This window comes from Cylas formicarius, unplaced genomic scaffold (genome assembly GCF_029955315.1).
Source record: "Cylas formicarius isolate icCylForm1 unplaced genomic scaffold, icCylForm1.1 PGA_scaffold_8__14_contigs__length_24414737, whole genome shotgun sequence".
Taxonomy (NCBI): Eukaryota; Metazoa; Arthropoda; class Insecta; order Coleoptera; family Brentidae; genus Cylas; species Cylas formicarius.
In genome coordinates this window covers 7,225,388-7,252,502 of record NW_026844361.1, presented here as the reverse complement: position 1 = coordinate 7,252,502, position 27,115 = coordinate 7,225,388, and the positions used below count along the sequence as shown (strand labels likewise).

General features: G+C 34.7%; 1 protein-coding gene across 1 annotated transcript in view; it reads left to right on the top strand.

Moving 5' to 3' along the window:
• Positions 1 to 26,534, top strand: part of LOC132706491 (polycomb group protein Psc-like) — a 48,271-nt gene extending 21,737 nt beyond the window's left edge. Inside the window, exons 5-8 of the mRNA XM_060677846.1 lie at positions 2,903 to 3,232; positions 3,296 to 3,376; positions 21,275 to 22,704; positions 23,842 to 26,534. Coding sequence (XP_060533829.1) covers positions 2,903 to 3,232; positions 3,296 to 3,376; positions 21,275 to 22,704; positions 23,842 to 24,433 — 2,433 coding nt within the window. The 3' untranslated portion in view covers positions 24,434 to 26,534. The remainder of the gene's footprint in view (positions 1 to 2,902; positions 3,233 to 3,295; positions 3,377 to 21,274; positions 22,705 to 23,841) is intronic.
• Positions 26,535 to 27,115: the final 581 nt, after the last annotated feature.

Genomic DNA, 27,115 nt, shown 5'->3' with positions numbered 1-27,115 from the left:
AAAAACACGTTTCAACTCTAGAACTTCCAAAAATTTCCCATTTGTAAGTGTGCTGCACACAATGCTTGGAGGTTGTATGAGAAGAAACCTTCCTTTGCTTTTCCTATAATTTTCTGGATTAACTCTCTTGTCTATATTGTTTTTTTTTAAATACTGTCCCAAGCAATTTAATTAGGTGTTTAAAATGTAGACCAATGATGCAGCTTATTGCATTTTCTACTACTCTATATTCGCGGTACTTTTATCGACGCTTTCAAGTAACAGTCTGGAGCTATAAAAAAATTATCAATACAAAATCACCTGAATAAAAGAAATAATTATTCTGATTGGATGAAGGAAACCGCTTGATCAACCACACGTTGTTCAACGTCGAAGTTATTTGATCTTTCCTTATGGGTTTGTGGTCATCTGGGATCCATGATAATATCCAATAACTCGAAAAAGTTCTCGTTGTCCATAAAATTTTCGAAATTATTTATTTTTTGTGCTGAAAAGATCTAAACTTAGTAACCAGTAATGACAAGGAAGTACGATATTAAGGAAGCAAATGACTTTAGAAATTGAACAAAAAGTTTTATTAAGTTAATCGGCATAGACAAAATACTGGAAATAATTTTCGCGTTACTGAAACACTCACCGTGATAGTGATAGTTGCAGTGGAGCTGAGAAGAATTGAAATCTCTGCCTGAAACTGGGGGGTGTTCAAAGATGTTCTTGAAATATTGTCTATATCTCCAAAACGGCTTAACGCAATTTAAAGTCTTTAAAAAGGATTTTTCCTAAGCTATCAATCGTGCTATGAGTGACGCGATTCTGATTGCTTACCTTGCCACCAGTTTTGAATTTTATTATTTACTAAAATATTTAGTTAGTAGTAATTTTTATTGAACTAATCAGTATTTTCAAGGCTCGAAATTACGTTGAGTTTAAATGTAATAAATATTTAACAAATTAAAAGTAATTAAAACGGTAAAAAACTTTGAGAAGCATCTAGAAAGATAAGTAGGTTTGGTCAGGTAAAAAAAAATTGTTTTCACGACAATCTTGAAAATTATAAGCCAATTATTTCCGTCATGTTAAATGATTTTCCATATTTTACGATTTAATACATCAACAATCAGCGAGCTATTGATTAAAAGTAATTTTAATGGAAAAGTGAGTAATAATACCAAATATTTAAAAACAGTCAAAACGTAAAAATGGCAACTACATAGTAATTTGACGCTCTTAGAAGGGATTGTGAAGAAAGTAAAGATAAAAATAAGATTTTATTTTTATTTTAAATATCATTATGAATCCGAAATAATACATTTGCGTTTTATTTGATAAATGAGAGATAATTAGACATTCTTGAATGTAGAAATTTTTCCCAAAATCCAACTTTTTTGAGCGTTAGGTTCTTCTAGCGGTAATTAATGATATGCGGTTTTCACTGAGATGTTGTGCCCTTATTTGACTATTTAATGACTTAGACTCATATTTTTTCGCGATAATATCAGAAAAATCCCCCTCCACCGAAAAAAGGTCACTGAAAATATCAATATTACTTCGGTAAAAATTACTTAACTTAATTTTTTATATTTTTCTTTAATTTTTATTTTCTATTGCAATTTTACAGAAAATCTGAAAAGTTTGGGGGGAGGGATCTAAAATGACAATTTTATCATGGAATATTTATATTTAAAAACTTTTACATCGTTTGTTGTAAAAGTCCAAAGGAACTTTGTACAATTCCAATCGAATTTTGTTGTGCATATTTTGTTAAACCTGAAGTGGTTAATATGAAAAGCGACCCGGACTTGTTAACAAACTTCAAAGTCCCATTTAGTTTTTTATTTTGTTTTAAACTTGGCTCAACCGAAAAAAAAAATGTCACCACCTTTAGAATTTATCCAATAACGTTTTCTAAAAATCAATCCCGATCAAGGCAAAGGTGTCTACCTCAAGAAAAAGGGTGTTTACTCTTATGAAAAAGTTGAAGAATAAAAATTAAAATCGTCTTTGACGTCATAAAAAAAACAGGATTTAATGCTTAAATACCGTGAAATTATCTAGAATATTTTGTTGATTTTTAAGATATCGTTAGTTTCTAAAATGTGATAATGTTCCTGTTTTTCATGGTATTATAGGAGTGTCACAAAAAAACTGGAAGAATTTTTAAGATTTGCAAGTGGGTAGAATTTGGAAAGCATTTGTTTCTATTTTTTGTAATGGGACCATCAATCTAGTATATTGTAATAAAAAAATAAGCTGAACTTGAATAACAAATGGTTTTGTTATGTTTTGATTCTTGTTTTTATAGGTATATTTATTTGAATATAAAAAATTATAAATAAGAATTACAAGTATTATTTACTAAAATATCCTGAGAGAAGGCAACTTACAGATTTAAAAATTTTAAAAGCCATTACCTGGAAGAAAAGATAAAAATTAAATTTTTGTTTTGTAGATTCTCAAAATAATATTAGCAAAATTTAACAGGTTTATATTCAATTGTATAAAATATATATAAATAAGTAAAACCAAAATGCATGTTTTGTAATTTTTTAGTAAATAAATGTAAAAAACTGTTACAAATACAGAACTTATCATGTAAATTGTTTTTACTATTTGTTTGCAATTCTCCCTATTATGTTATGGATCCAAAATTGTCTACAATATATTACAAATTCGTTTTATCAGTTTGGTGGCAAGGTGAGCAATCACAATCTCATCAATCATATCACTATATAGACTAGGAATAGCTTGTTTATTAACAAGAGAGTATGTGTATGTATGATGTATGTATGTATGCATGTATTTATGTTGGTATGTATGTATGTATGTAGGTATGTATGTATGTATGTATCTATGTATGTAAACGTTTGTAGTTATAATTTTCGAAATTCATGTTGTTTTTCAGATCGCCCAGTGCGTCGGCGACAAGGCGCAGTACCTCAGCCCGGAAGACTCGATATCGCTCTCACTGGAGTACTACCAGGTCCATTTGGACGATACCGACATCAAACCGGACAAAAAACCGTCCGCGGAACAGACTCAAACTCAAATTTCGGATGGTAAAGACGACGGTAACTGTGTGAAGGACAAAAACGTCAAAAGTAACGGAGTGATCGCGAGTGACGACAAACACTGCCGCGGTGATAAAAGGTACCTCAGCTGTCCCGCAGCGGTTAACATGAAACATTTGCAAAAATTTATCAGGATGAAACACGGTTTGACCAGCGACCATCGGGTAAGCATTTGCCTTTTGCTTCGCCGCCGAATGATACCGATAACGGTTATCTGTCACTTTCAGGTCGATATAATATACAAGGGGGAGGTTTTAACGACCGATTTCAGCCTGATGGACGTCGCTTATACGTTTAAGTGGGAGAGGGTAAGTTACTTTCGTCATCCTCTCGTTACGTAGCGCACTGCTGCATATTATCTCATAAGTATCTCACCGTATTTAGCTTTCATATTTTCATTGGAACGCTCGGTATATTCCTCCATTTTTTGGTTTTGGAGTACATTTAATGGGTTCATGTTCTATTACCTATTAGAGATTCAAGACAACTGCAGAAAATTTACGTGGAATCTGGACAAAAATGGAATCCAACATACTACACTCTGCAAAAGGAAGTCTAGGAGTGCAATATTCCAGCAATAAGACTCAACTATCAGCAACATAAAGACACAACTTTATAAATTCTAAGATAAGAAACCTGAAAAAAGAAAATTGGAACCAGTATACCAAAAAGATGGAACACGACCTTTATGTAAATTAAAGTTTGTAAAATACTCGAAGCAAGAAAAACCTATTAATGAACATAAAAATCTTAATAAAATAGAACGAGGGAAATGGATAGCTTACATACATTACATAAATACACGTGTAGAGGAAGAGCGACAATAAACGAAACATTGGAATCAGAAAAGAAGAATTCAGAATTTGCATTGGGAATTAAAAAAAGTGACAAGAACCAGGGCCCGACGGCATACCCAACGAACTCTTAAAATATGGAGGAGAAACCATAATGGATAATATCGCTGTACTTTTTCAGAAAATTTTAGATACCAAGCGTGTACCAGAACTATGGAAAACGAATATTGCAATACTAATATATAAAAAAGGCAATAAAAAGAATCGTAGTAATTACAGTACCATCACCTTACTTAACACAACATTCAAATTGCTAACGAGGGTAGTCGCCAATAAGAATATACTGTTAGTGAAGATCAACCTATAAAGCCGGTCAACAATAGATGCTATTTTCATAATCGGAGAAATCGCTGAGAAAGCAATTGCATATAACAATCCGGCTTGTTCTTTATAGAATTGACTAAAGCCTTTAATTGTGTCAGATTAAAAGACTAAAAGAAGAAAATCAGTCCAGCAGAATGGTGAAGATTAAAGACATTAACACTAACCACAGAACAAAAATTAAAGTCGAAAATGAATTAACGTTGGAAGTAGCTATCAAATGTGGAATACGTCAGGGAGATTGCGTAAGCCCACTCTTATTCAACTTAATAGTGGATAAAATTACAGGAGAAATAAAAGAGATAGGACACTTATACGGGGTCGGGGGAAAACAAATAAAAATCCTGTGTTATGCAGACGATGCAATCTTGATCTCAGATAATCTATAGCGCATACTCGCATGTACAGTGGCGGAAACCCACATCTAAGACCAGATCTTTAGTAGTAGCGGGGCAATCCACACGATGCAAAATCGCAATTAATGATGAAATAATCGAATTAGTCTCCAGGTTGGAATATCTGGGAATAGAAATTTCCAGCTACGGAGACTTAAAAGAAAGTGTACGGAAGCAAGCAAATAAAGGAAACAAAAATTTGAGATTGGATGAGAAAGTACGTATAGTGAAAGACTGATACTGACATACTCAATGGAAACGAGTGTCGACACAGCAGAAACGAAAAAGAACAACCTAAATGAGAACATTGAGACCAAGAGCAGGGAAAACGTTAAGAGACACAGAATCCCGAACAATCAAATAAGAGACCTTTATAAGGGACAGGATAGTATATGGATGGGGGGGCAGGATAGCATATGGATGGGAAGACAGCGATAGACTAACCCGTACAGCGAGCAGCAGACAACCAGGAAGTTCCTTTAAAAAATAGCGATAGCTGGCAGTCACATCAAAAATATTGCTGCAGCTTCAGAAAAAAAAGATCAGACAAGAACAGGCCATAGACAATATAAAAAGAAGAAGATGAAGATTAACGTTTTGTTATACTTAATTTCAATAGATTCTTAAATATCTTGATTAATTATTATTATTTTAAATAATGCATCAAGCGTAGAATCGCTCTTTCGAAATTTATATTGAAAATTATGTATCGCTTACTAGGTTCTCAAAATTTACCAATCATGTACACCAATTTCAAGGATGCAAATTTCGTTTTTTGAAATACGACTCTCTATACGTTATTATATGATGTGATGCATTTATGCTATTATGACCGAGTTTCTGGCTATTTCGTATTTTCTATGAAAACCCCAAAATTCGTTCTGGTTAGCATTGAGTTTGGCACAGGTTTTTCGTTTTATTTACTTAAATAAATTAAGAAAGTCTGGAATCGGCCATCCAGACCACCCGATTTGCAGCCATTGGATTTTCGACTCCGTGGCTATGTAAAAGACCTATCGCTTACTCTTTCTAGGCCTATTGAACTTAGAGGCGAATTAATTTGTTGTTTTTTGTAGTGACGATGCCTTCACTACCTCAGATCTAGAACTATATCGAAGGTTCATTACAATACTAGCGTGTATTCACGACAATGCAACAAAAATGTTGTCAAATAAAAGCAGTTATTTGTTAGGTTCTAAATTAATTTTTCTCGTTTTGGCTGCATGCGCTAATTAAACTGCATTTTTGTCGTTTACCATTTTCGTTTTATTTCTTAAATTATCGTTCAGCATCAGTCAGAGATGACATTAAAATAGGAAATAATAGGAGAAACAAGATAACGGTTCTTCTGCATTCTGTTTGTAATAAATCAATTGCAATTGCCATTCTTGTGCTTCCGTGTATGACATAAGTGTTTGTCAACAGTTCAAAATTTTTGAAGTAATTAAGATATCTAAGAAACTAGTGAAATTCGAAATTATGTAATATACAGACAGATTAAAATATAGTAAAGGAGTCAAGTGCTGTGAGATACTTATAAGATGGTCTTGCTTTTGATAGAAAGTTTCTAAATTAACTGTTTAGTTCCTTTTCCATAGCGAGACATTGACATTCTTTAAAATATATCTTAAGGTTCACATAGCGGTCCTGATGTTCTCTTGTAATGTTTATCTATGTATTTATTCATGGTATTGAAATTTGTTTGCTTTGCAACGATTTTGCTATTTTCCGATGATTTCAAAGATTTTAACTCCGATATAAATTTAATATACCGCTATTCGCCAATAAATACTTTGAATTTAAATATTAAAAATTGCATTTGTATAAGTATGCCTATAAAAAGGGTGAATAAAATTAAAGATTTGGGGGTCTCGCTTGATTATAAACTAACTTTCTCGAATCCTATAAATGATGTAACAGCTAAGACCTATGAAGCTTAGGTTTTATAAGTAGCTTTAGCATCGATTTATCTTCATTTTGTCTTGCGCTTTCGTCCTGTGAGTATTGGTATCTGCTAACCACGTTTGATCTTCTTTTTATAAAACCCATACCCAAGCTAGAAAATGTTCAGAAAAAAAATTCTGCGTGTAGTTGAAAAATGCCCAAAGTTAGTAAGATTACGATGCTGTTATTAACATGCAGGATTAACTTTATCCTTATTTTTAGTGATACTAAGTACAGCTTAGTTAAGTTTTTGGAAGTATCAAATAATATTAAAAAAATAAATAATCGTTGCTTCAGCTTCTAAAAATATGCATTTAAAAAAAAAACTGTGTCATAGTTTTAGTTATTTTCATTTGGAATAGTGACAATGCCAGTGGCGTGTGTCTTTCAGCGTATACAGTGTGTCCCACAAAGTATTCTACAAATGGAGAAAGGGTTTGCCTTAGGCTCGGTCTTATATTTCACAAACAACAAATATTAAAAAATATGAATTTGAGTTAAGATATCCAAATTTTTAGAAATATTAGTTGTTAATTATTAAACAATAGTTTAGAAATGTTAAAGGGCCACTACTGCAACGGAATGGTTAAGAGCTCACTATCTTTTTATCCCCGAATATCCATAGAGATGATTGCCCTATAACTGCAAACTATAAAGATAGACTTCCAAGTATACAGCGTTACACGTCAACCAATTACAAAAAAAAAACTAAAAGACTGCATTTTATTGGACTTCCTCCGATCTATCTAAAGTCATGTGGTATTAATTTTAATGGATTTTTAATTGGATTCGAGTCTAGGCTGGTACTGACTAGTAGCTATCGAAAGAGGGTAGTCAAAATACACAAGGTGTTTACCACATCGATAGAATTTTTTTTAACCCTATTTTCTTTCCAATAATTTATTATTATATTTTGAGGTGACAGACGTGCTTCGCTTTTTTTGTAAGAAGGGGGCATTTCAAAATTATTATTATGCAAGATCTATGGAAAAATACAAAAAATATTTGTGTAAAATTTTGGTTGGTGTCGCACTTGCATTTCTGTAGTTAGTATATCTTTTGGCAACTGCCGAACCGACAAGGCAAATCTTAGGGCTTGAGCGGAGCTCACCTTTATGTTTTTGTTTGTGGAATAACTTTCTCGTTCTTTCAAATTCGCGTTTCATTCTTCCACCATTCGGTGAAGAGGAGTGACATAGCAACAAATCTTCATTTCCAAAATTTTCTTTCTGGTGGAATTTTGTTGTAAAAATAAATAAGAACGAAAAGTTCAATTATTGTCATGTAAAAATATATAATTTCGTGAAAATCTGAACTTTTAGTTCTTATTTATTTCGATAAATGGATTTTCATCAAGTAAAAGCCACCTCAGTTCAATTTTGTTGTACATTTTTGACCTTGTGCTGTGGTGGTTTGTATTTTTGTCTGCTTGGTCTCGACCAAGCATTAGGCAGCAATTTCGCGCGTTTAAAATTCGGTCTATATATACTATACAGCCTATACTTAATTAATTAAGGACTCTTTTAATTTTGAAAGCTTGTTATATTTCGCTGTCTAATTATGCTAATATCAATGTATCATTAGTATAGGCAAACAAGCGGAACGTTGAGACCTTGAAATGCGAGATTACACGGTAACATAAACACATACACACACACGGAATACGAGCGACTTGACGACTGAATATTCGCCTTCTTACAATCGAAACGAAACCGCAACGATGCTTATGCGCGTTCATTTTTTTGCACGCCGGTCGATTAATTGCTGTTAATTAAATTTAATGGGCTCATATTGTACAAGGTGGTCCGTGACGAATATGCCAAAAAGCAATTCTAAGATCAAATTTGTAAAAATACTAATCTCTAGTTTATGCTCCCAAATTACGCATAATTCAGGAGCAACATGGGCTTTTTCCTGGGAGGTCAGCTGAATCTAACCTCTCTCAATACACCAACTTTTTATGGTGGACTCCGCTGATACTGATTTCGTTAAGGCTTTCGACAAGTTAAACCATAACATATTGCCATTCAAACTCGCGATCATTGGCGTTCACGGAGATTTGCTTCGTTAGATAGCTTCGTATATTTTCAATAGAATACAGGGAGTCGTAGTGAAAATCTAAACCGTGCGTGACTACTTCTGGGATACCGCAAGGTTCGCACTTGGGGCCTCTGTTATTCCTAATTTTTTTCAACGACATAAAATACTCTTTCTGGTCTCTATGCAAATGATTTTAAGCTTTTTATTAACAGTGTCAAGCACTGTCTCTTAGTTTAACTTGATTTAGATCGGTTATTTGAACACCGCAAAAGTATTCGTACGACTATAATTGAAACTTAATTTTGAAAAAAGTAGATTCTGTTAAAGATTTACGCATAAGTATGGACAAGAAGATGACGTTCTCCTTGCCTGTAGACTATGTGATATCGAAAACAAATACACTGCTCGGTTTCCTATTTCCTAATAAATCATTATATTTTTTTTGTATTTAGTCGATTAAATTATTCAAAACTATTAGCCCAATCTTTCTAAGCAGAGCTTTTAACTTGCACTCACTCGCAGCTCGTCGGGAGCACGCAGATGTGGTAGCTCTCACAACGATTTTAATTTTAAAAATACAAACTGCAAAAATCAGCTTCAAAATTCCACAAAAAAATCTTTGCGTTACGTGGCTTCCGTGTGGGTATCTCACTGTTTATTCCGAAATTAACAAAGTAGCTCAACATATTGAAGAGGTTGGCGACCACTGGTTTAAAATCATGAATACTTTGGCGGATGTACACCCTCGGACCTTGAGAAGCAATTAGTTATTGTTAGTCGAATTTTTGGATCGTATACATCGAGATATGCTAATATTGATCTATGTAGTCACTCATGAAGTAATTTAAAAAAAAAATCTTCAAAGCAAACTACTTAATAGAATAATTGGTATGTTGCACTGTTAAATAGACTTGCACAATTCTCATAAATAGGTAAGTACATCATTACTAGGTAACTAGTGAACATATATGAACATATTGATTATATTGATACGCCTTTTGTTGTTAAAAAAATAAATAATAAAATTTCGCCAATTCCTAAAATCAAAATTTGGTTCTTGTTGTTTTTGTTATTTATCTATGACTCATGTCAATTTTTGAAATATCAACAGGAAAACTTGAAGTCGGAGGTTTTTTGTTAGTTCCGTTGCTTTCTATTTAAGATTACGATGGAGCGATGATTTGTCAGTAAAAAACGTTTTGGCGTATTCATTACGGCCCACCCTGAATATAAGTATATTTATCGTCGGGTATGAGGATACCACTTGACACTTAAATTAATCGTAAGAAAAATAAACTTAAAAGTTTAGACACTTTGGGTACAGAGTTATGGAGTATTTTTTAGAAAATGTGTGTAAGTTTCTTGTTACTAGAAGCAACTTACGCATTACATGACTTAAATATAATATTTTTAATTATTATTTATTTATATTTTATTTATTATTTTATTTATTTATTTAGCTTTATTACATGGGCGAAGTCTGGCTTTAAAACCTACACATTCTAAATTGCGAGTAAAAAAAGGGATGAAATTTTAACAATAAAATGTGTACCTTAAATTATATATCGAAGAATAACCTTATTTAATTAGTTATCATTTAATTAATTTACACTTATTTTTTACACTTTAGTTAGTTTGCTTATGATTTCTTAAATAGAAGCTAAAACTTTTGCAAGCAACTGATTTGAGATCCTGATTTAACGAGCTGGCCTGAATTGCGGCATTATATGTAAAAGAACGACTTTTCAAACAGCATAGAAAGTTGAAAAGATTTTTTTATTTTTGATGTATTTAATTTCTTAAATGATGCGGATATATACACAAATTTTTAGAAATGTACCAACAGAAAGTGTAGCCGATGAGAAGTCACAGTCTCTAAACATGGGCGATACACACTATTGCAGTAAGACGAGCGATAGCGAACAAAACTCTTAGATAACCGTATTTTCATGTCGTACGACAATACATATTTACTTGGATACAACAATTTCAGAGTCATATATACACTACACTTTGCTCCCAAACTACCGAATCCCTCGCCATAGACTGTCAGTCGCTCTCAAGGTTTCCTCACAAAAGTCCAATAGGGATGTAACCGTGCTATGTTATCAACTGCGAATTTTTGTTGCCCTGTACATTTTTGAATAATCTAAAATATTGTTTCGTTCAGAGTACAAAGTTTGTAATACTTTTAATACGCGTTAATTTGGTGAATGTTATTGTTAGTACAAGTTTTGATTTAGTCTTTCATATAAATGGTGTATTGTTTAAATGAGAGCAAGCAAAACGACAAACAATAATTAATAGTGGTTGGTTTGACAAGTAATAACAGTTTTAGAAGCGTTTATAAATAATTTAATCCAAACCAACAATCAAGAACTGCAAAAAATAACATTAGACGCAGTTAAAAAAAACACATAGATGTCACACATGTCACATTTGATTTCTGTGTTAAGATCGCACCATCCAAAGCCTACTTGTTGGACGTTCAAAACTTCTATCTTTTTTAAGGGGGCTCAATCAAAATATCAAGCGTGTTAGTTTTGATCCAAATGATCCGAAGGTATTAAGGGCGATTTTTCGGTTACAGCAAGATCTAAAATGTCATCTTACTCCTACTATCAATCAACCTGTTTAACGTCGCTTGTTGACGAATCTGATCTTAGCTAGTTAGAAAATATCTACGCTTTGTTTTAAGTTCGACTCATAAAAATGTGAAACCCTAAGAAAACTTTCATAATTCCTCAATTATTCGAATCGAAATTTTGCCAGTAGAAGATAAATTGCACAAATACTATCGCCACTCGCCATTAAATGGACGGCACTATTAGGGGTCTACCAGAGCTTTGCATGGTTATTATAAACCGCATCAAATCGGATCTATTTGGTCTCGAGGGAACCATCAAGCCAGCTATGAATTTCGCGCCTAATTTTGATATACCTACGACGCAAGAACAATATATTAGACGTCATCTCGATTGTGTAATTTGTCTCCGCCCGTCGACGACAAGGACGAGAGACGTCGTTCGATAAAGCACTTCCTTCGTATAAGCTCTCGCTCCCTCGCGTCACCCTTCGCAACCCCCGGGGGGGCCCTTTCGGGATTAAAGGGCCGCGCCATCGGAGATGGCCGAGCCAGAAAACGTGTTTTCAGTCGGCAGGCCCGGACTCGTATCGGCCGATCGAACGGAGCGGGTTTTTGTATTGCGATGTTGTCGGATTATCGCATATTTTTTTCTTTTTGAAATCATAAACTTTAAAAAATCTCGAAATTTCATATTATATTATTAGTGTGTTAAATACATATGAAACAGACATATTGTTTATAGACGTACTTTTTTTAATGTTTCAGACTTTTGAAAATATATGAATTATATTAATAAAAAAGTACTTTTTTATTTTCTTTTAAGAAAATCCTAAATTATCTAATACAAATAATTCCTCTACACAGAAAGTCAAATAAAGCAAAAACTATATATTTTATAAAAGGGCATTCAAAATTATTTTATATAAAACGAATACAATTAAATTATTAATATAACTAACTACGCTATTTTTGTATCAAGTTTTATATTCTTTATATATAGAATTTTTATATGTGAACTTTCCAGGTTTCTCAGTTCCAAATAACAAAATAAGAGTAAAAGTTAAAATGCCTAGCAGTGAAAATATACAAAGTTTCACAATACACGATAAAAAAAAACAGAGTTAAAACTTTACATGTATGCATATATTAGGTCTTGTTACGCTTACTAGTGCCACTCCTAACGGAGATTGAATATGATGGTAGCTAATCCCACTCTGTGGGCTACTCTTCTTAAAAATTCACTGGAACTGTAGTAACACGACTTACTTGCTTACCCATCAGTAGTGAATGCTTCTCTACACCAAATAACGCAACATACGAATTTTCAAGCTAATATGTAGATTCCGATCACAGAACGAGCTCCTCATAGTACTTCTTCTAATGTGCCCACAGTTTATTCATGGAGATGTGCAAATGGTATTTTCTGACTTCCAACAACTGACCAGAAGATTGTGAACATAAGTTTTCATCTGATGATATACTCAGAAAAATAGCAAACCATATAAAACTGGCCATACAGTAATAAATTGCCTTCTTGACACGGGTCTTTTCACAAATCAGTTAAAAAAAGCCAATGTCTAAAATACTATTGGCCAGTATCTTTGTGCAATAGACTTGTGAGATTTTTGGAACAACATAAGATGCTCTCAGATTCTTATTATCTGTTTATAAAAACCATATCAACTGAATTGGCTAAGAAAGAACATATAGCCGGACTGTATTTAGATCTTCCGAAGGCTTTTCATATGATTGATCACGGTATTCTTATGGATCAGAGCAGTATGGTATTGTTGTTGGGACCTTATCAAATCCTATCTAAATGGTAGGCAACACACTGCTTGTATATCAGACGGAAGTAAAAAGGTGTTTTCTCAATCTGAATAGATAATACAATATGTGAATGACTTGAATAAACAAGGGAATGCTACAGCCAGTTCGCAGATGATTCTTCGGTTGTGCAGCATGGACCATCCGTGGGTGTTGTGTCAGTATGGTGTACCGAGGCTGCGAGACAGATGAAGACATTGTGTGAAGGTTGAACACAGAATGGACTAGCCTTGTAGTATTTTCTAAATGCAAAAGGGACCGATCTATTTAAATTAAATTGAATGGAAAGACAACTGCTTAACTCATATAAAATTCATGGACATTTACTTGGATGAACATCTTAATTTTATCAAACATACAACTAAAGTAAAAAAAATATCTAAACTAAGCAGTTTCTGCGGATTGTTGCTCAGAGATCAGCTGTCTATGGCAAAGATCGAGATCTTTAACCTTTGTAGAATTCAATTAGTGATCAGCTATGGCATATATTCTGGGGTGCTGGTAGAAAGGCAGAAAATGTTTTTAAGGCTCAGGCTGTAGTATCTCCGAAAACATCCGATTGCTGCCGAAAATATCTGAATTGGAAGGGATCCGTGAGAAATGAAACGGGCGTCATAAAATCACGCTTTTCACGCGCGAGATCGGTGTTTAATTGATATTTTACAGAAGGGAGTAGAAAAAAAAATCTACTCTATTCTTGGATTTTTTTTCATCCAGTTACAGTCATTCTTTAAATAAACTGCTTAATGATCAATTGTAAAAGTTTAATAAACAACATAACGTTTTAAAATTGTGTTTATTCCGTTGTTTATATGACATAACCAATAATACATCTCTCTGCTCTGTCTAACGTTCACAGTTAAAACGAGATAACAATAGCAGAATCGACCAGAACGATAAACGAATAGATTTAATCGCAACTGGTAAATATTTTGTGGGAATTTAGTAGCCGATAATCAGTAATTATTTTTAATTTTTGGTAAATTGTGATTTTTTAGTGACGGTCGACAACACGTTTGGTAAAAATAAATAACAACACCGTGTCTTTATCAAATGTAATATTTACAAACTACTTGCTACTATATATACCAAAATATGACAATAAAACCTTAATTAAAGTTGTGAGGGGGAATTTAAGTTTAATAATTTAATTAATTTAATAATATTTAAATCTAATTGATCGTTAACACATTTGAATGTCTCATTTTGTTAATCTCCATGGCTTCCAATGAATTTAATTTTCTACTTTTTGTGGCTGTGTGTAATATATCAAAATTGTCGTCAAAAATGTGTTTTTCTGTGTTTAAGTGTGTAGCATAATTAGAATCTAGACTATTGTTTTTAAACGCTCTTGTATGTTTGTTAATGCGTTTCTTGAAGGATCTACCTGTTTGTCCAATATAAATTTTAGGACAAGATCAGCATTTCAACAGGTAGACACCTGATTTTTGAGATTTTGATTAGTTTTGGTTAGACGATAAGACGAAATGTCCAAAATCACAAAAATCAGGTGTCTACCGGTTGAAATGACGATCTTGTCCTAAAATTTATATTGTACAAACAAGTAGATCCTTCAAGAAACGTATTAACGAACATAAAAGAGCGTTTAAAAACAATAGTCTAGATTCTAATTATGCTACACACTTAAGCACAGAAAAATACATTTTTGACGACAATTTTGATATTTTACATACAGCCACAAAAAGTAAAAAATTAAATTTATTGGAAGCTATGGAGATTAACAATATGAGACATTCAAATGTGTTGCTTGACGACCAATTAGACTTAAATACCTCTCCTTTATTGAACTTAACAATAACATTAATTATATATAGTAGCAGGTAGTTTGTAAATATTACATTTGATAAAGACACAGCATTGTCGAAACAATGTCATATAAAAATATATAATTTCATGAAAATCTGAACTTTTAGTTCTTATTTATGTTGATAAATTAATTTTCTTCAAGTAAAAGCCAACTCAGTTCAACGTTTGGTAAACTCTTTATCTCACTTCGCTCGTGCCAAATAAACTCGTGAGCCAAACTGGTAGACGAAAATTTTCTAGTTTTCAGCGGAATAATTAAAAAGAGTTAATTTTTTGATAAACTTCTACAGTCAGTCGTTATTCAAATCAAACTTGTGACTAAAGTGGTGTTCATCAAACTGGCCAAAAGTTACGCGACTTAGCCGCAATATGCAGTGTAAGTCTGGCAACGCCGGCCACCGTACTGTTCGCGTCCCGGTGAGCGTAAATGAAGGGACAATCGAGTTGAAACGCTCGTCGCGTTATTTTTTTATTGTCGTCTCGGACGGAATAATAATGGCACTGAGCCACGAGTTTTGATCCTCGGACCTGCACTTCCGACCTGAGCGTTGTTAACAACTTCATAGGTGGCCCCCCCGTGCTGTAGCCTAGCGTAGTTATTACTATCGTCGAAGCCCGCGTTTTGGCAAATATTTGACTTAACTTAAATCCAAGATTAGCGCAGCTGCCGCCCATAAAAGATACCTATTATGTAGGCGCTAACATTTACTCAGTGCGTGTTGTGCACGTTAGGTAATGTTTGAAAGACTATACATCTATTTTTAATTTCCCGCAACCTCATACTACCGAATCAAACGAAAGATATTTTATGATTGCACCTAAAAAGTTAGCAACCTTTTTTTTTAATAATTGCTTCCTTCATTTTAATAAAGGCACCTTAGTTAATACCTGTTACCATAAAAGCTTGGTGAGCACTGGTTATATAACCTTCATTAATTAAATTAATTCTCATTCATCCCGCTCTTCTTCGGTACTGCTTTATACTTCTCAAGTATGTCCGTCGCCCGAAAAAGTGCAAATAATAAAATAAAAAAATTATTAACATGTGTTACGCTGATGACGCAGCTCTACTTGCCAAAGGTTCTACATGATTTTGTACTTATTTTCTGATAAATTCCAGCTTAAGATATATTCGAAAAAGGCAAAAGCTCTCATATAGCTAAAGAACCGTTTATTTTGTAAGCTCCAACTACATAACACTATCCCTGAACAAGTGCCATCCTTTAACAATATCGGTTTCCAAGTAACAAGCACCAAGTACATCAACGGCTTCAACTATTAAGGAGTCCATCATATCTGGAAGCTTTTACTGGCATAAATGGCCGAACCAAAAGCTGGCACCGAAAAACATCAGATCTGCGAAATGAAGAACATAGAGAAGAATCTTCGGCAAGGCAAGGATAGTAAGATTAAATATATCGAGCATAAGCGCAAGAATCAGAACGTTAGCTCATCGGTTCAAAGTAGGGGGGCAGGGTGCAGTGCAGACGTATTATGAAGACGGGTTGGTGAGGAATATTCATGGCAACGTTCCTATAGGAAAAAGAAGTTATGGTTCTACAGACCTGTTAATAAAAATAAGAAGACGTGATAATGGAGAGTTATTTTTACCTATCCTGACGTTGCTAATGTGTTTGAAAAGTCAATCTGTCAGAAAACACCTTGGCGCCTCATAATCATGAATAAAAAATTACCACATATTAGGCTGCTTTGCTATCTATCGCTTGGTGCGTCTAAATATCCAAAAATCTGAAAACATGTTGGCCTAAGATTTTTTTTAAGGTTTGAGGACTTTAAATTCGTTGGAACTTCGAATCACAACACGCTCACACACATTTTTTGGTGCAACTAACCAATAAATTAGCATTTTTTATGTAATGACTTCAATTAGGTATTATAATTTTTATTATTATAAATTAACATATTTGGGGTTGGGGTTATTTCTTCTCAAAGTGCAGATAGTTTAGTTCTGCTGGTATCTTGCGGCACCAAATTCTTAGATTTACCAACCAAGATAGATATTCTCCTTCGCCCCCGGCCTTCTCTTGCTGATTTTGCCTTGAAAGATTTCTTGTAGTGATCTATACCGCTCCTCGTGTTATAACCGTGGTACTGGAATTTCCGACTGGTTGTCAATCAATTATAGCTCTTTATTTATTTTTCGTAAGACTTCTTGGTTGGTAACTCTCTGTGCCCAAGATATATTCAATATTCTTCTGTATAGCCAAAGTCCAAATTGTTCCAATCTTTTGGTAGTTTTTTTAGCGACTGTCCGTGCTTCTACCCACACACATGAGAAGACGTAACAACCCAACAGTTTGATTTTTACGCCCCAAAATATATTACGGAATTTTTCAAAAACACAAAATTTGCCTTCACGAAATTCGCTCTGCATCAGTCATTTAGTTTTCTATAAATTCATTTCGAATCCAAAACGTGGACTAAGTGATCACTCTCTTCATCAGTAAACTTTCGAAGTTCTCTGCAAACATGATGGTATTGTCTGCGTAGCTTATACTGTTCAGTGTGTTGCCATTTATGGTAATTCCTTAATCAACACCATCAAGTGCTTCTCAAAATATATATTCGGAGTAAAAAATCATTTATGATCTTTCATCAAATATCCCTCCGGTATCGGTTGTGTTTTATGGTTTCTCCCTGTTTATTACTGTTTTAAGTTTCTTTGAAATATTTTTTTTCTACTCCCGTGTGTAAAATACCTAATTACGCACCGATCTAGCGTGCGGGAAGCGTCGCCTTACCACGTCAGTTTCGTTTCCCACGAATCCGAGCCACTTCGGACATTTCCGGGATTTTACCGCACGGGTCTGGGAGCAACGTTTGTCAATTCTGACGGCCATGTCAGTGAATGTATTCGTGTGGTTTTGCGAAAATGTAAACTGTAATTTTGTAATATAATGTAAACTTTTTAACTCACTCGCTCCGCTCGTGTCAAATAAACTCAAATGCCGTTTACCGCACTTGTTGCATAATGCACTATTGGTTCCTCTGGTAACAATTATAAGTGAACCTTCATTCTAGTTCAGTTCTATTTCTGTAGATATCGATCAAATAGTCTTACTAGTAAATTAATTCAAAATGAATGATAACATTAAGCAAAATTAAAAATTTTCTGTCAATTTATTATTTGCCAATTCCAGACAGAAAACCAAAGAAAGTCTTAAAAACAGCAATCGACTAAGTAAGCCGCTAGTGCTTAAATCTATCTCAACAAAAATTGATGCTGTTTTATAGTGACGTCGCTTTTATTAGATTTTAAATACTATACATATAGCATTGCCACAACTAACGGCATAGTAATATTAAAATGTATCATAAAATTATCAGAATATAATCTCAAATTTTGTGCATTAGACAAATTATGTATGCCTAAATTTGCGCAGTGACTGGACGCATGAAGCATGGCGACTAGTCTAGCAACAAAATTTAAAAAAACATATTTTACAAAAAAAATAGAAAATTATTATAACTTATAATTTACATACATAAGTGTCCTATCCATTAATATTACTACGGTCACTAGTTGTTTCAGGGTTGTATGTATATCCAACTTATACTGACCAACACTAACCAAAACGTTTTTTTATCATAATTATCATCACATTATTATCATATTATTGTTATTTTTCATTTAAAATGAATCATCATAAATTAAAATCGATTTTCATAAAAAAGTGTCCTTGTCCAATTATTTTTCTAAATTTTGTGATGAAGTTGCGAGATTCTAGTTTGGTGGTTAGTTGCTGTTAGGGTTATTCTTTTTATATATTCATGATAATATTTAAAAAAACACAGGTGTCGTTAGTCAAATAAATGTATCACTCGAGTAGAGAGTATTATTTTAAAAATCATTTATTTATTTAATTTATTATTAAATTAAAATTTTAATTTACCTTTAAATTTTAATATGTCGTCTTTCTGTCCATAGTTTATTTATTTTAATATTTTAATTAATAATTTAAAATTCACGAATTTAAAAAATAATTTAATTTTAATTTTTAACTTCTAGTTTTTGAATTTTTGTTTTTAAATAGTTTAACAGACGTTTTATTATAATTAGTGGATGCATGCTCCTATTTTTAAACGCGAATAAAAACCCGACCCGCTCGCATAAACGCCGTCGTGTCGTTAATAAAATTGTAAAAGGCGATAATTGCCGACGAGCTCTCATTTGCATTTCTATGGCCTACTTGACTGTTCGCGGGAACGCGAGACCGTTTTAGCCGATCTTGCATCAGGTGGAGGGGGCAATCGTGCGAAAGGCAGAGGTTACGCGAACTTGAGTCGGATCAGCGTTTTTTTTCTCCACGATTTTCGAATGAAAGCGTGCACGATATAAATAATTTTAAGAATGGGAGATTGTTTTTCGTTTTAAATAATGAGTTCGAAATTTCGGGAAAATTATTAATCCTATGTCAAAATTTCTTGCGAAAATATAGTACAGAACCAAAAACAACCCATTTTTATTATTATTTTCATTAAATGTCTAAAAAGAAAATAAAACTATCACACAGGCAACATCCAAACCTCCAATTCCAAATAAAAGTGTTAAAATTGAAATCAATTGTTTTTTCCCAGTTTAGATTTTCGATAACATTGTGATCCCTGACCACCCTTTACATATTATACCTTTTAATTTTTTGCAATATTTTTGAAAACGCAAAAAAAATCATCAGAAGCTACTTAAATAAAAATATTTAATAAATTGTCCGGAATGAAATTGTATATGGAAATGTAAAAACCTCAGCGACCACAATTGCTGCAAACATATCACCTAAGCACAAACTAACGAATATGTATTTTCTAAATTCATGAGTATAATAGCAAGACAATTTATGGACGGCCTTTTTATTTTTTTCACCTACTCTGACTTTTTAAAATAAGCAAAACGTTGCCCGTTTTTCATAAAATCAAATAATAACAAATTTTCCATATAGGGATGCTCAAAAAAATTTGAGACGGACTATTTAAGTTTTCGGTAGGTAATATAAGCCCACAGCAATACGTCTACGTAATATAATATATATATTTAATAAAATATTTGACATAAACCAAGACTATAGTCAAAAGTCAAAATCTTAATATTACATTATCCAATAATTTTGATAAACGCCACTTTAGTCACGATGTGCCAATTGTTGATTAACTTTGATCAAATACTAGTGTAATTAAATTAAAGCAATAAATTCTAGAATCTCAAAATACTCCTGTTTGGAATATTCAAATACTTGATGTTAAGCAGAGGCCATAGACAATATCACAATACAGAACCAACGATTCACAAAGCAACGATTTGAAAGGTCTGGAAAATGCATGTTTATATTGAAAGATTAATTTTCAATTTATACAATTTTTCTAAACAGGTCGAGTAAAGTATTTTTTTTATTTAATGGGTTACTCAGGTTTGTAGTAATTTCATTTTATCTGCTGTTATACAGAATACTATTGCAGTTATTTTGTAGGTATTAAATTTCAGGCAATGGTTCTTAAAACATAGTGACACCTCACTTATTGTAGAAATTTCCAAATTGGCTTTATCAATCCGAAATAATAAGTATATCTGAGATGCAATATAGCCTAAAGTCAATAAAAGCTCTATTAAAAGAAAAGAAACAGTGGTTACTGCCACTATCATGTGGAAAATATAGACAGGTGCAAAAGCGACAGTAAGGAAATGTGGGGAACTCTTTAAAAACTTGCTAGGTAGTAGGAAAAACGATGAATGTGTGTTTGACGCCAGCTTTCAAGGCAACGCTAAAGATCTGGAAGAATATTTTAACAATTTTTATGCGAGCAGTATAAATAAAATTGTAAAAGTTTACCATCAGTAGTAGTAATATTAGAGCCAGTCATGTCCCAAATGATTTTGATATTCAGTTTGTAAAAAGCACAACTTTGCAAAAATAAAAATGTATTGTTTAAAATCTGTTTTCTTTTAATAATGTTGGGTTCAAGGTGGGGTCTCTGTAACTAATGCAATATACTAGCCAAGTGTTAAATAAATACATATTTATTTATAATCGTTTTTTCCAAAAACGGTTTTTAAATAAGGAGGTTGATGGTAAATTGAAGAAATTAAACGTGGGAAGTTATGGAGAAAAATATTGTCAGAAAAAGTACATCGGCTTGTAATTTACTAAGTAAAACTTTTCAACAACTCATCTTTCCATCCAAAACGCAACGGCGCGCCGTTAAAAATGGGACCGCTATGACCTCGCTTACGCGAACATTTTTGGTACTATTTTTAGATTAGTTTGCGCTTTTATAGATACAAGGAGCGAGCGATAAAGCCGCCATTAAATACCTACCGTAAAAAAAACAACTTAACCGTTCCGAACGCGAATAAGATGCTTCCATTCTTTTGACCCCTAACATCCTGGTGTGTTACAGAAAAAACCGATGAGATTCTTCTACCGCATCTTCACCCCGTCGACGAAAAAGATTCGACCTATTAAGATCGTCAACACGGCACTCTCTACGGGCGGGAAACAACTCCAGGTGGTCCCCATCACTCCCAGCTATAACAGCGAACCGCCTCAACCGAAACCCGAGAAGGTACCTTCGCCTGAAACGAAACCAGTCGAAGAACCCGCGACGAGACCCGAGGAGACCGAGAACGAGAAGCAAGACAAGGAGAGACTGTTCGCCCACCTTCAACTGCAGAGCAAATTCAAAACCCAAACCGTAGCGCCTCAACCACCAGTACCTGAGAAACTGATCAAAGATTGCGTGTTCGAGTACGAGGAACCCGACCAGGAGGAGATCAAACGGTTCGCGGAAAAACGGGACCGCGAGTGGGCCCTCCAGAAGAAATTCGAAGAGGACACGCGGCAGGAGGAGGAGTACGCGAACTACCACGTGACCAAAAAGCGAAAGAAGAGCAAACATTCGAAGAACGAGTCTAATTCGTACAAGAAGCGGAAGCTGCACGCGGAGATCACCTCGAACGAGAAGGAAGACCTGAAGCTCAAAGTGAAGATTACCACCAACGGGCACAAACACAAACACCACAACAAGACGGAGATAAGCGCAAAGGAGAAACTGTTACAGATGAGACAGGTGAGGCATAAGCACACGGAGGATAGAGGTCAGCCGGTGATTCCCACCATAAAGTTGCCCAAAATCAAAGAATCGCCTACGTTTTACTGTCCCCCGGAGCCGAAGAAGAAGAAGGAAATCGCGGCGGACAACAACAACAAACCGTCGGCGGATGCGGCTATCAAAATCCATCCAGTCGCTATTAAATCTGCGCAGGAAGCTACCAGCTCATTGAAACCGCCCACCACGCAGCCGAGTGCCAAACCAGAACCGTCACCGCCAAAAACCGCGCGGAAAGAGTGGAGCGGTCAATCTGACAAGCAAGCTCAGAAGACGTTTCTTAAGACTATTCAATCTTACGCCAAGAGTAAAGCGACGGACGATATCAGAATACCCAACAAAGCGTTTCCCATCAGCACCAATAACAAATCGCTGGAAAGGAAGATCGCTAGTTTGCAACAGCGTTGCACCATCGAGCCGAAACCATCTGCTAACACCGGCCACGAGAAACCCACGGACAAGAAAGTAATGAGGACGCCTCAGTATCCCCCCGGGTTTACCGTCAGTAAGGTCGAAGTGGGGACCAAGAGGAAAGCGGATGGCGAAACCGATGACAAGAGGCCAAGCTTGGAAATTACGCTGATCAATCCTCAGACCCCGAAGCCGGCAGAAACGAAACCCGTCGCCAAGAGGCCGCTTCCAGGAACAATTCCATTGGAGAGGATCAAGAATTCGATGAATCTAAAGTCGGGCATCAGTATCATACCGAAACTACCAGACAGGTGGGTGTCATTTGGTTGCGGCACTGTAGTAGAATATAAGATAGAACTTTTTTTGATAGCAGCGATTTTATAATGAAAATTTATCCTTTATATAATCTTTTTACACGAGCACAAATCTTCTGGACCACCCTGTTGGCTTCTTCGCAGCTTAACTAAATATCAGTATCAGCAATTTCGATTTACCAACAACCGATGCAGAACGAATCCAGAAGATTTGTAAATAGCACACATATCAAAATAGGCAAATAATGAACGAGAACTTGTTGGTTCCCTTCTATATCAAGAACAATAGATGTGCTACAAGTTTCGGTTCGAAGCTCTACAGTTTTCCGCCAATTGGCATAAGAAAGCTCGCTAATAGTATAATAGTGGCCGAAAAGTATAAGCTAGTTGTATTCACCAACTTTGACACCTTTCTCGATTTAATATAATAACTCTATAGTCTGTGCTTCAGATATTCCACCATTTCATGCTAGTTTCATCTTTTCCTTGTTTATTATTGTTTTCTTTATCTTAATACTTGCAGGTCGTCATAATATTACATTTATTTTATTTAGGTAAAAATTTAGGAATCAAGTTAGCAGCTAAGATTTTGCACATCTAGATTGCCTGTGATCTGATGCAATAATAATTTATTACTATTAAAACTCCTCTCTGCTCATTCCATTTTTTTAGGTCTATTCTTAGGAGACTCCTGGCTCACTACTTTTTCTGAAGATCTTTGAGAAAATCAAAAATAGAGGTCATGTCCGCCTCTCAAAACTAACCCGTAGGTTTAAAATGCATTCTACAAATTACAGCTAGAATGCTGGAAATTTTTCCTGCTAATGGCGATCAGCCGCATCTTTCCCAAATGGTATCATCAGATAAAAGTACGATACACCTGAAGTCATATATCGCTTGCCTTCACACTTCTATTTTTACACTTGTATGCGGAGCAAAAATTTACCTTGTTAATTAAAAATTTAAAAACAACACTAAAACACAAAACTGATTCAAAAGCCACAAGTCATTTCCTAACTCTATTCTCTCATTAGTCATTATATATATGAGAATTTGAAAATTTTAAGTACAAAAATTCTTTACAACAGATAGAGACAAGAATGCTTTCAATTTTTCCTTTGTTTACAATTGCAGATGCGACAACATAGGAGCGCTGGACCTGTCCAAGCCTAGTAGATCCCCTGAGAGGCCCAAAATCGAGCCACCTCCGAACGGACTCAACAAACAACTGACCAACGTTTCGGAAAACGTCAAGAACAACAACGTGCAATTGTCCAATCTGCAGATGTTGTCCAAAGTAGCGACCGAGCATTCTTCTTTAAACAAAGCAATGCCGAACCAAGCGGCCAAGCCGAGACCTCAGATCCCTAGCTTGCAAGCCATCAACCAGGCGGTGAGAGGTCAGACGTTGCAAAGGCTCCCATCCAAACCCAACGAGATCCCGAAGTTCAGACCCGTAAATCCACAGATCCGCAGCTTGAGACCCAACCAGAACCAGAACATCAGAAATATCCCGAACCCTAGTTTGCTGATGAACAGGCAGCAGCAGAACCAGACCCGGCTGGCAGTCAGCGCACAGCCGCCGGAGGAGAAGAAGCCCGAGGAAGTGAAACCGCAGGCGGTGGTGACCCCTGGAGCCGCGAGCGTGCCCAAAGAGTTGGTCACGACGAAGAGCTCGATAGTTGTGGAGCAGAAGGTGCCGGAGAAGAAGGAGATATCGGTGTGAAAGTGGTACGAGTTCAGGTTTAGTCACTAAACGTCTCGGCAGTGATGTGTGATTCTGTGTTCTATAGAGATATTATTTATTAGTTATTTTTCTTTGGCGTACCTATGAAACGTTTAAAAGTTCCTCGACTCGCACCTTATATACAGGGTAGCTCACCATTGCGGGGTTCTTTGATATCTCCATAGTTGTTTATTTTATCGAAAAAATTTGAATACATAAGTTGTTTGTCTGGATGCGTTGCATGCGAATAAAAGAGTTGCAGTTATACGGGGTATCCCTTAAGTATATGACAGCACCTAACTTCCTTGTTTTAAATGGATATATTATTTCTTGGCCGATTCCTTCAGATTTACCTATGTACTTAATCCTAATAGCTTGATCTCCTGTACAGTAAACGAAACACTATTTTATATTTTCTATCCAAAGTCAATAAAAACCCTAAATTGCCAAAGGTTTACTTGTTTTTGGTTTTATTTACGTCAAGGGAGTTAGGTGACTCCAGAAAATATGCTTTAGATCACCTGATTTGTGGTCTTTGGAAAGTAATTATTTCTAACTAAAGCACTTTTACCATTTTTGCACGTATAAGCATACGCATTTAACAATTTGGCAATCGATTTATCTAAAACAAGATGTTCAAAAGTTGATAGAAGGTTATGCTATTTGCAAAGTTATTTAAAAAAAACAATAACATACCAAACTTGGTCAAAACGATGCTAACTAGAAAGAACAATAGCAAAAAACCGTTTAAAGGAGTTACAATCGGACTTTGGTAACTCGAAGAGGCATTTGAGAAAAAAATTAATTAAGCTTCTCAAAACTTCGAGTTATTGAGGTCAGGCGTGTTTAATCCATTTCAAGAATAGTACGTACATAACCAGTTTCATCAAAACAGATTTATTATATGTATAAGCACCAAAAAATAAATATTGAAAACACTACTAATGGAACTAAAGAAAAAGTAAAAGGAAAACCTAAATTATATGCATAATGTGTGCAAAATATGTGTTTAAATGTCTGTCCTCTCATTTTTATTACATATTTTAATTTTTAACAACAGTGCTGTATAAACATCGTAGGATGTGTGACCATTAATTTTCAAATTCAAGTTTATTGTGTCCAACGCTTCTTCAACGACCCATTTTGAGCCTCAAAATCTGGTTCTAAATTTTGTTCTTTTAGCACTTTCTTCAAGCACCAAGTCGGCAGATGTCTTTCCAAAATAGTCTCGTTGACGGGAAATTCGGAATAAATTCCAGGATTCCCAAGACTGTACCATTCATGAAACTGCGACTGAAGTTCCCCTTTTTAATGGGATCCGAATTTTCCTTAACAAGTCTTAGTGGACCTTCGCCTTGCTAAGGAAAAAATTGACCAAACAATTTTGTATGGTCTTCGCGAAATATTTCGACTTACCAAAGTTCAATTTCCAAAATAATTCATCTTATCTAACTAAATTATGGAGGTTCGAAAGAATAAAATATATTCATTTTTCAGCCTTTTCAGCAGTGATTTGAAGAATCAGATCGAGTTATCCATTTAAAATAAAGAAGTTGGGAGTTGGAGAAGTTGTGAGGCACTTACGAGATGCCTTGTATAATAGCAACTTTTTCATCGCATCTATACAAGCATCTTTTTTATTAAAAATTTGCCGCAGTAGTGAGCTACACCGTATACAGAAATTACGATGCGGTTTGTTGAAGATTCGATTTGTACATAAAAATATTTTCTTTGTTGTAAATTTTTGTTATATTTTATATATATCGGATTAGTTTTCGTCCGTGTCGGCGCGGTATTTTGTTCGTTTCCCCCTCCACCCCTTCACTTTTTGATACCTCACCGTTGCTCCCGAATCACCTATGTAGATAGATTTTTTGAAGGTCGTTGTATATATAGTAGTGTAAAATATCAAAATTTTATCGATGTTCGTACTCCCCCGTATATAATTCTGGAATTTCTAGGATCGTTGTGTGGTAACAAGATGTAATCATACGCGTATAGGGTTAGATTGTTGTTTGTCGGGCCGAGTCTATTTCGGCTCTGCGTATTTGTAATTTTTGTGTAGGGTGTATACTACATGTGGTCGAATTAAACACTTGATTACCAGAAATTTTTGTTTTAATTTACTACTGAATTTCTCGCGAAACCTCCTTGCTTTTTCCTTATATAGTATAAAGTGCCTTTTAAACAAAGTTGCTTTCGAAAAATCGTCGCTTGGTGGGGCAAAAAGAAGCCAATTCAGTTTTTTTTTCTTGAGGGACGCATTGTTTTCCTATCGTCCTCCTGCGGACCACTATGGAACTTTCGCAAAATTGATGTAATTGTATTGTGCATACACCGTGTATAAAGCGTCTTTCATGTATCGCCGAATTCAAAGACACGACAAACTTTGATAAATATAAAAAATTGTACAAGTAATAACGATTTCCAGTGATACTATTCCAAGTATCTCGCACACCCTGTATGATAGACGAAACCTGAAACTCTCTCTTACAATTTACGATACTGTATACAATCGAAAAAATGTCTGAAATAAAAGTCATAGCCCCGGATCTCCCGCATTTCCTGGTTCTAAAATTTTGATAATCGGTTGAATAGTTTTTGAGAAAATCATGTTTTTCTGGAATCCAAAATATTCAAAGGAAATTTTTCAAAATTTTAAAAAATATATTTGGTGATACT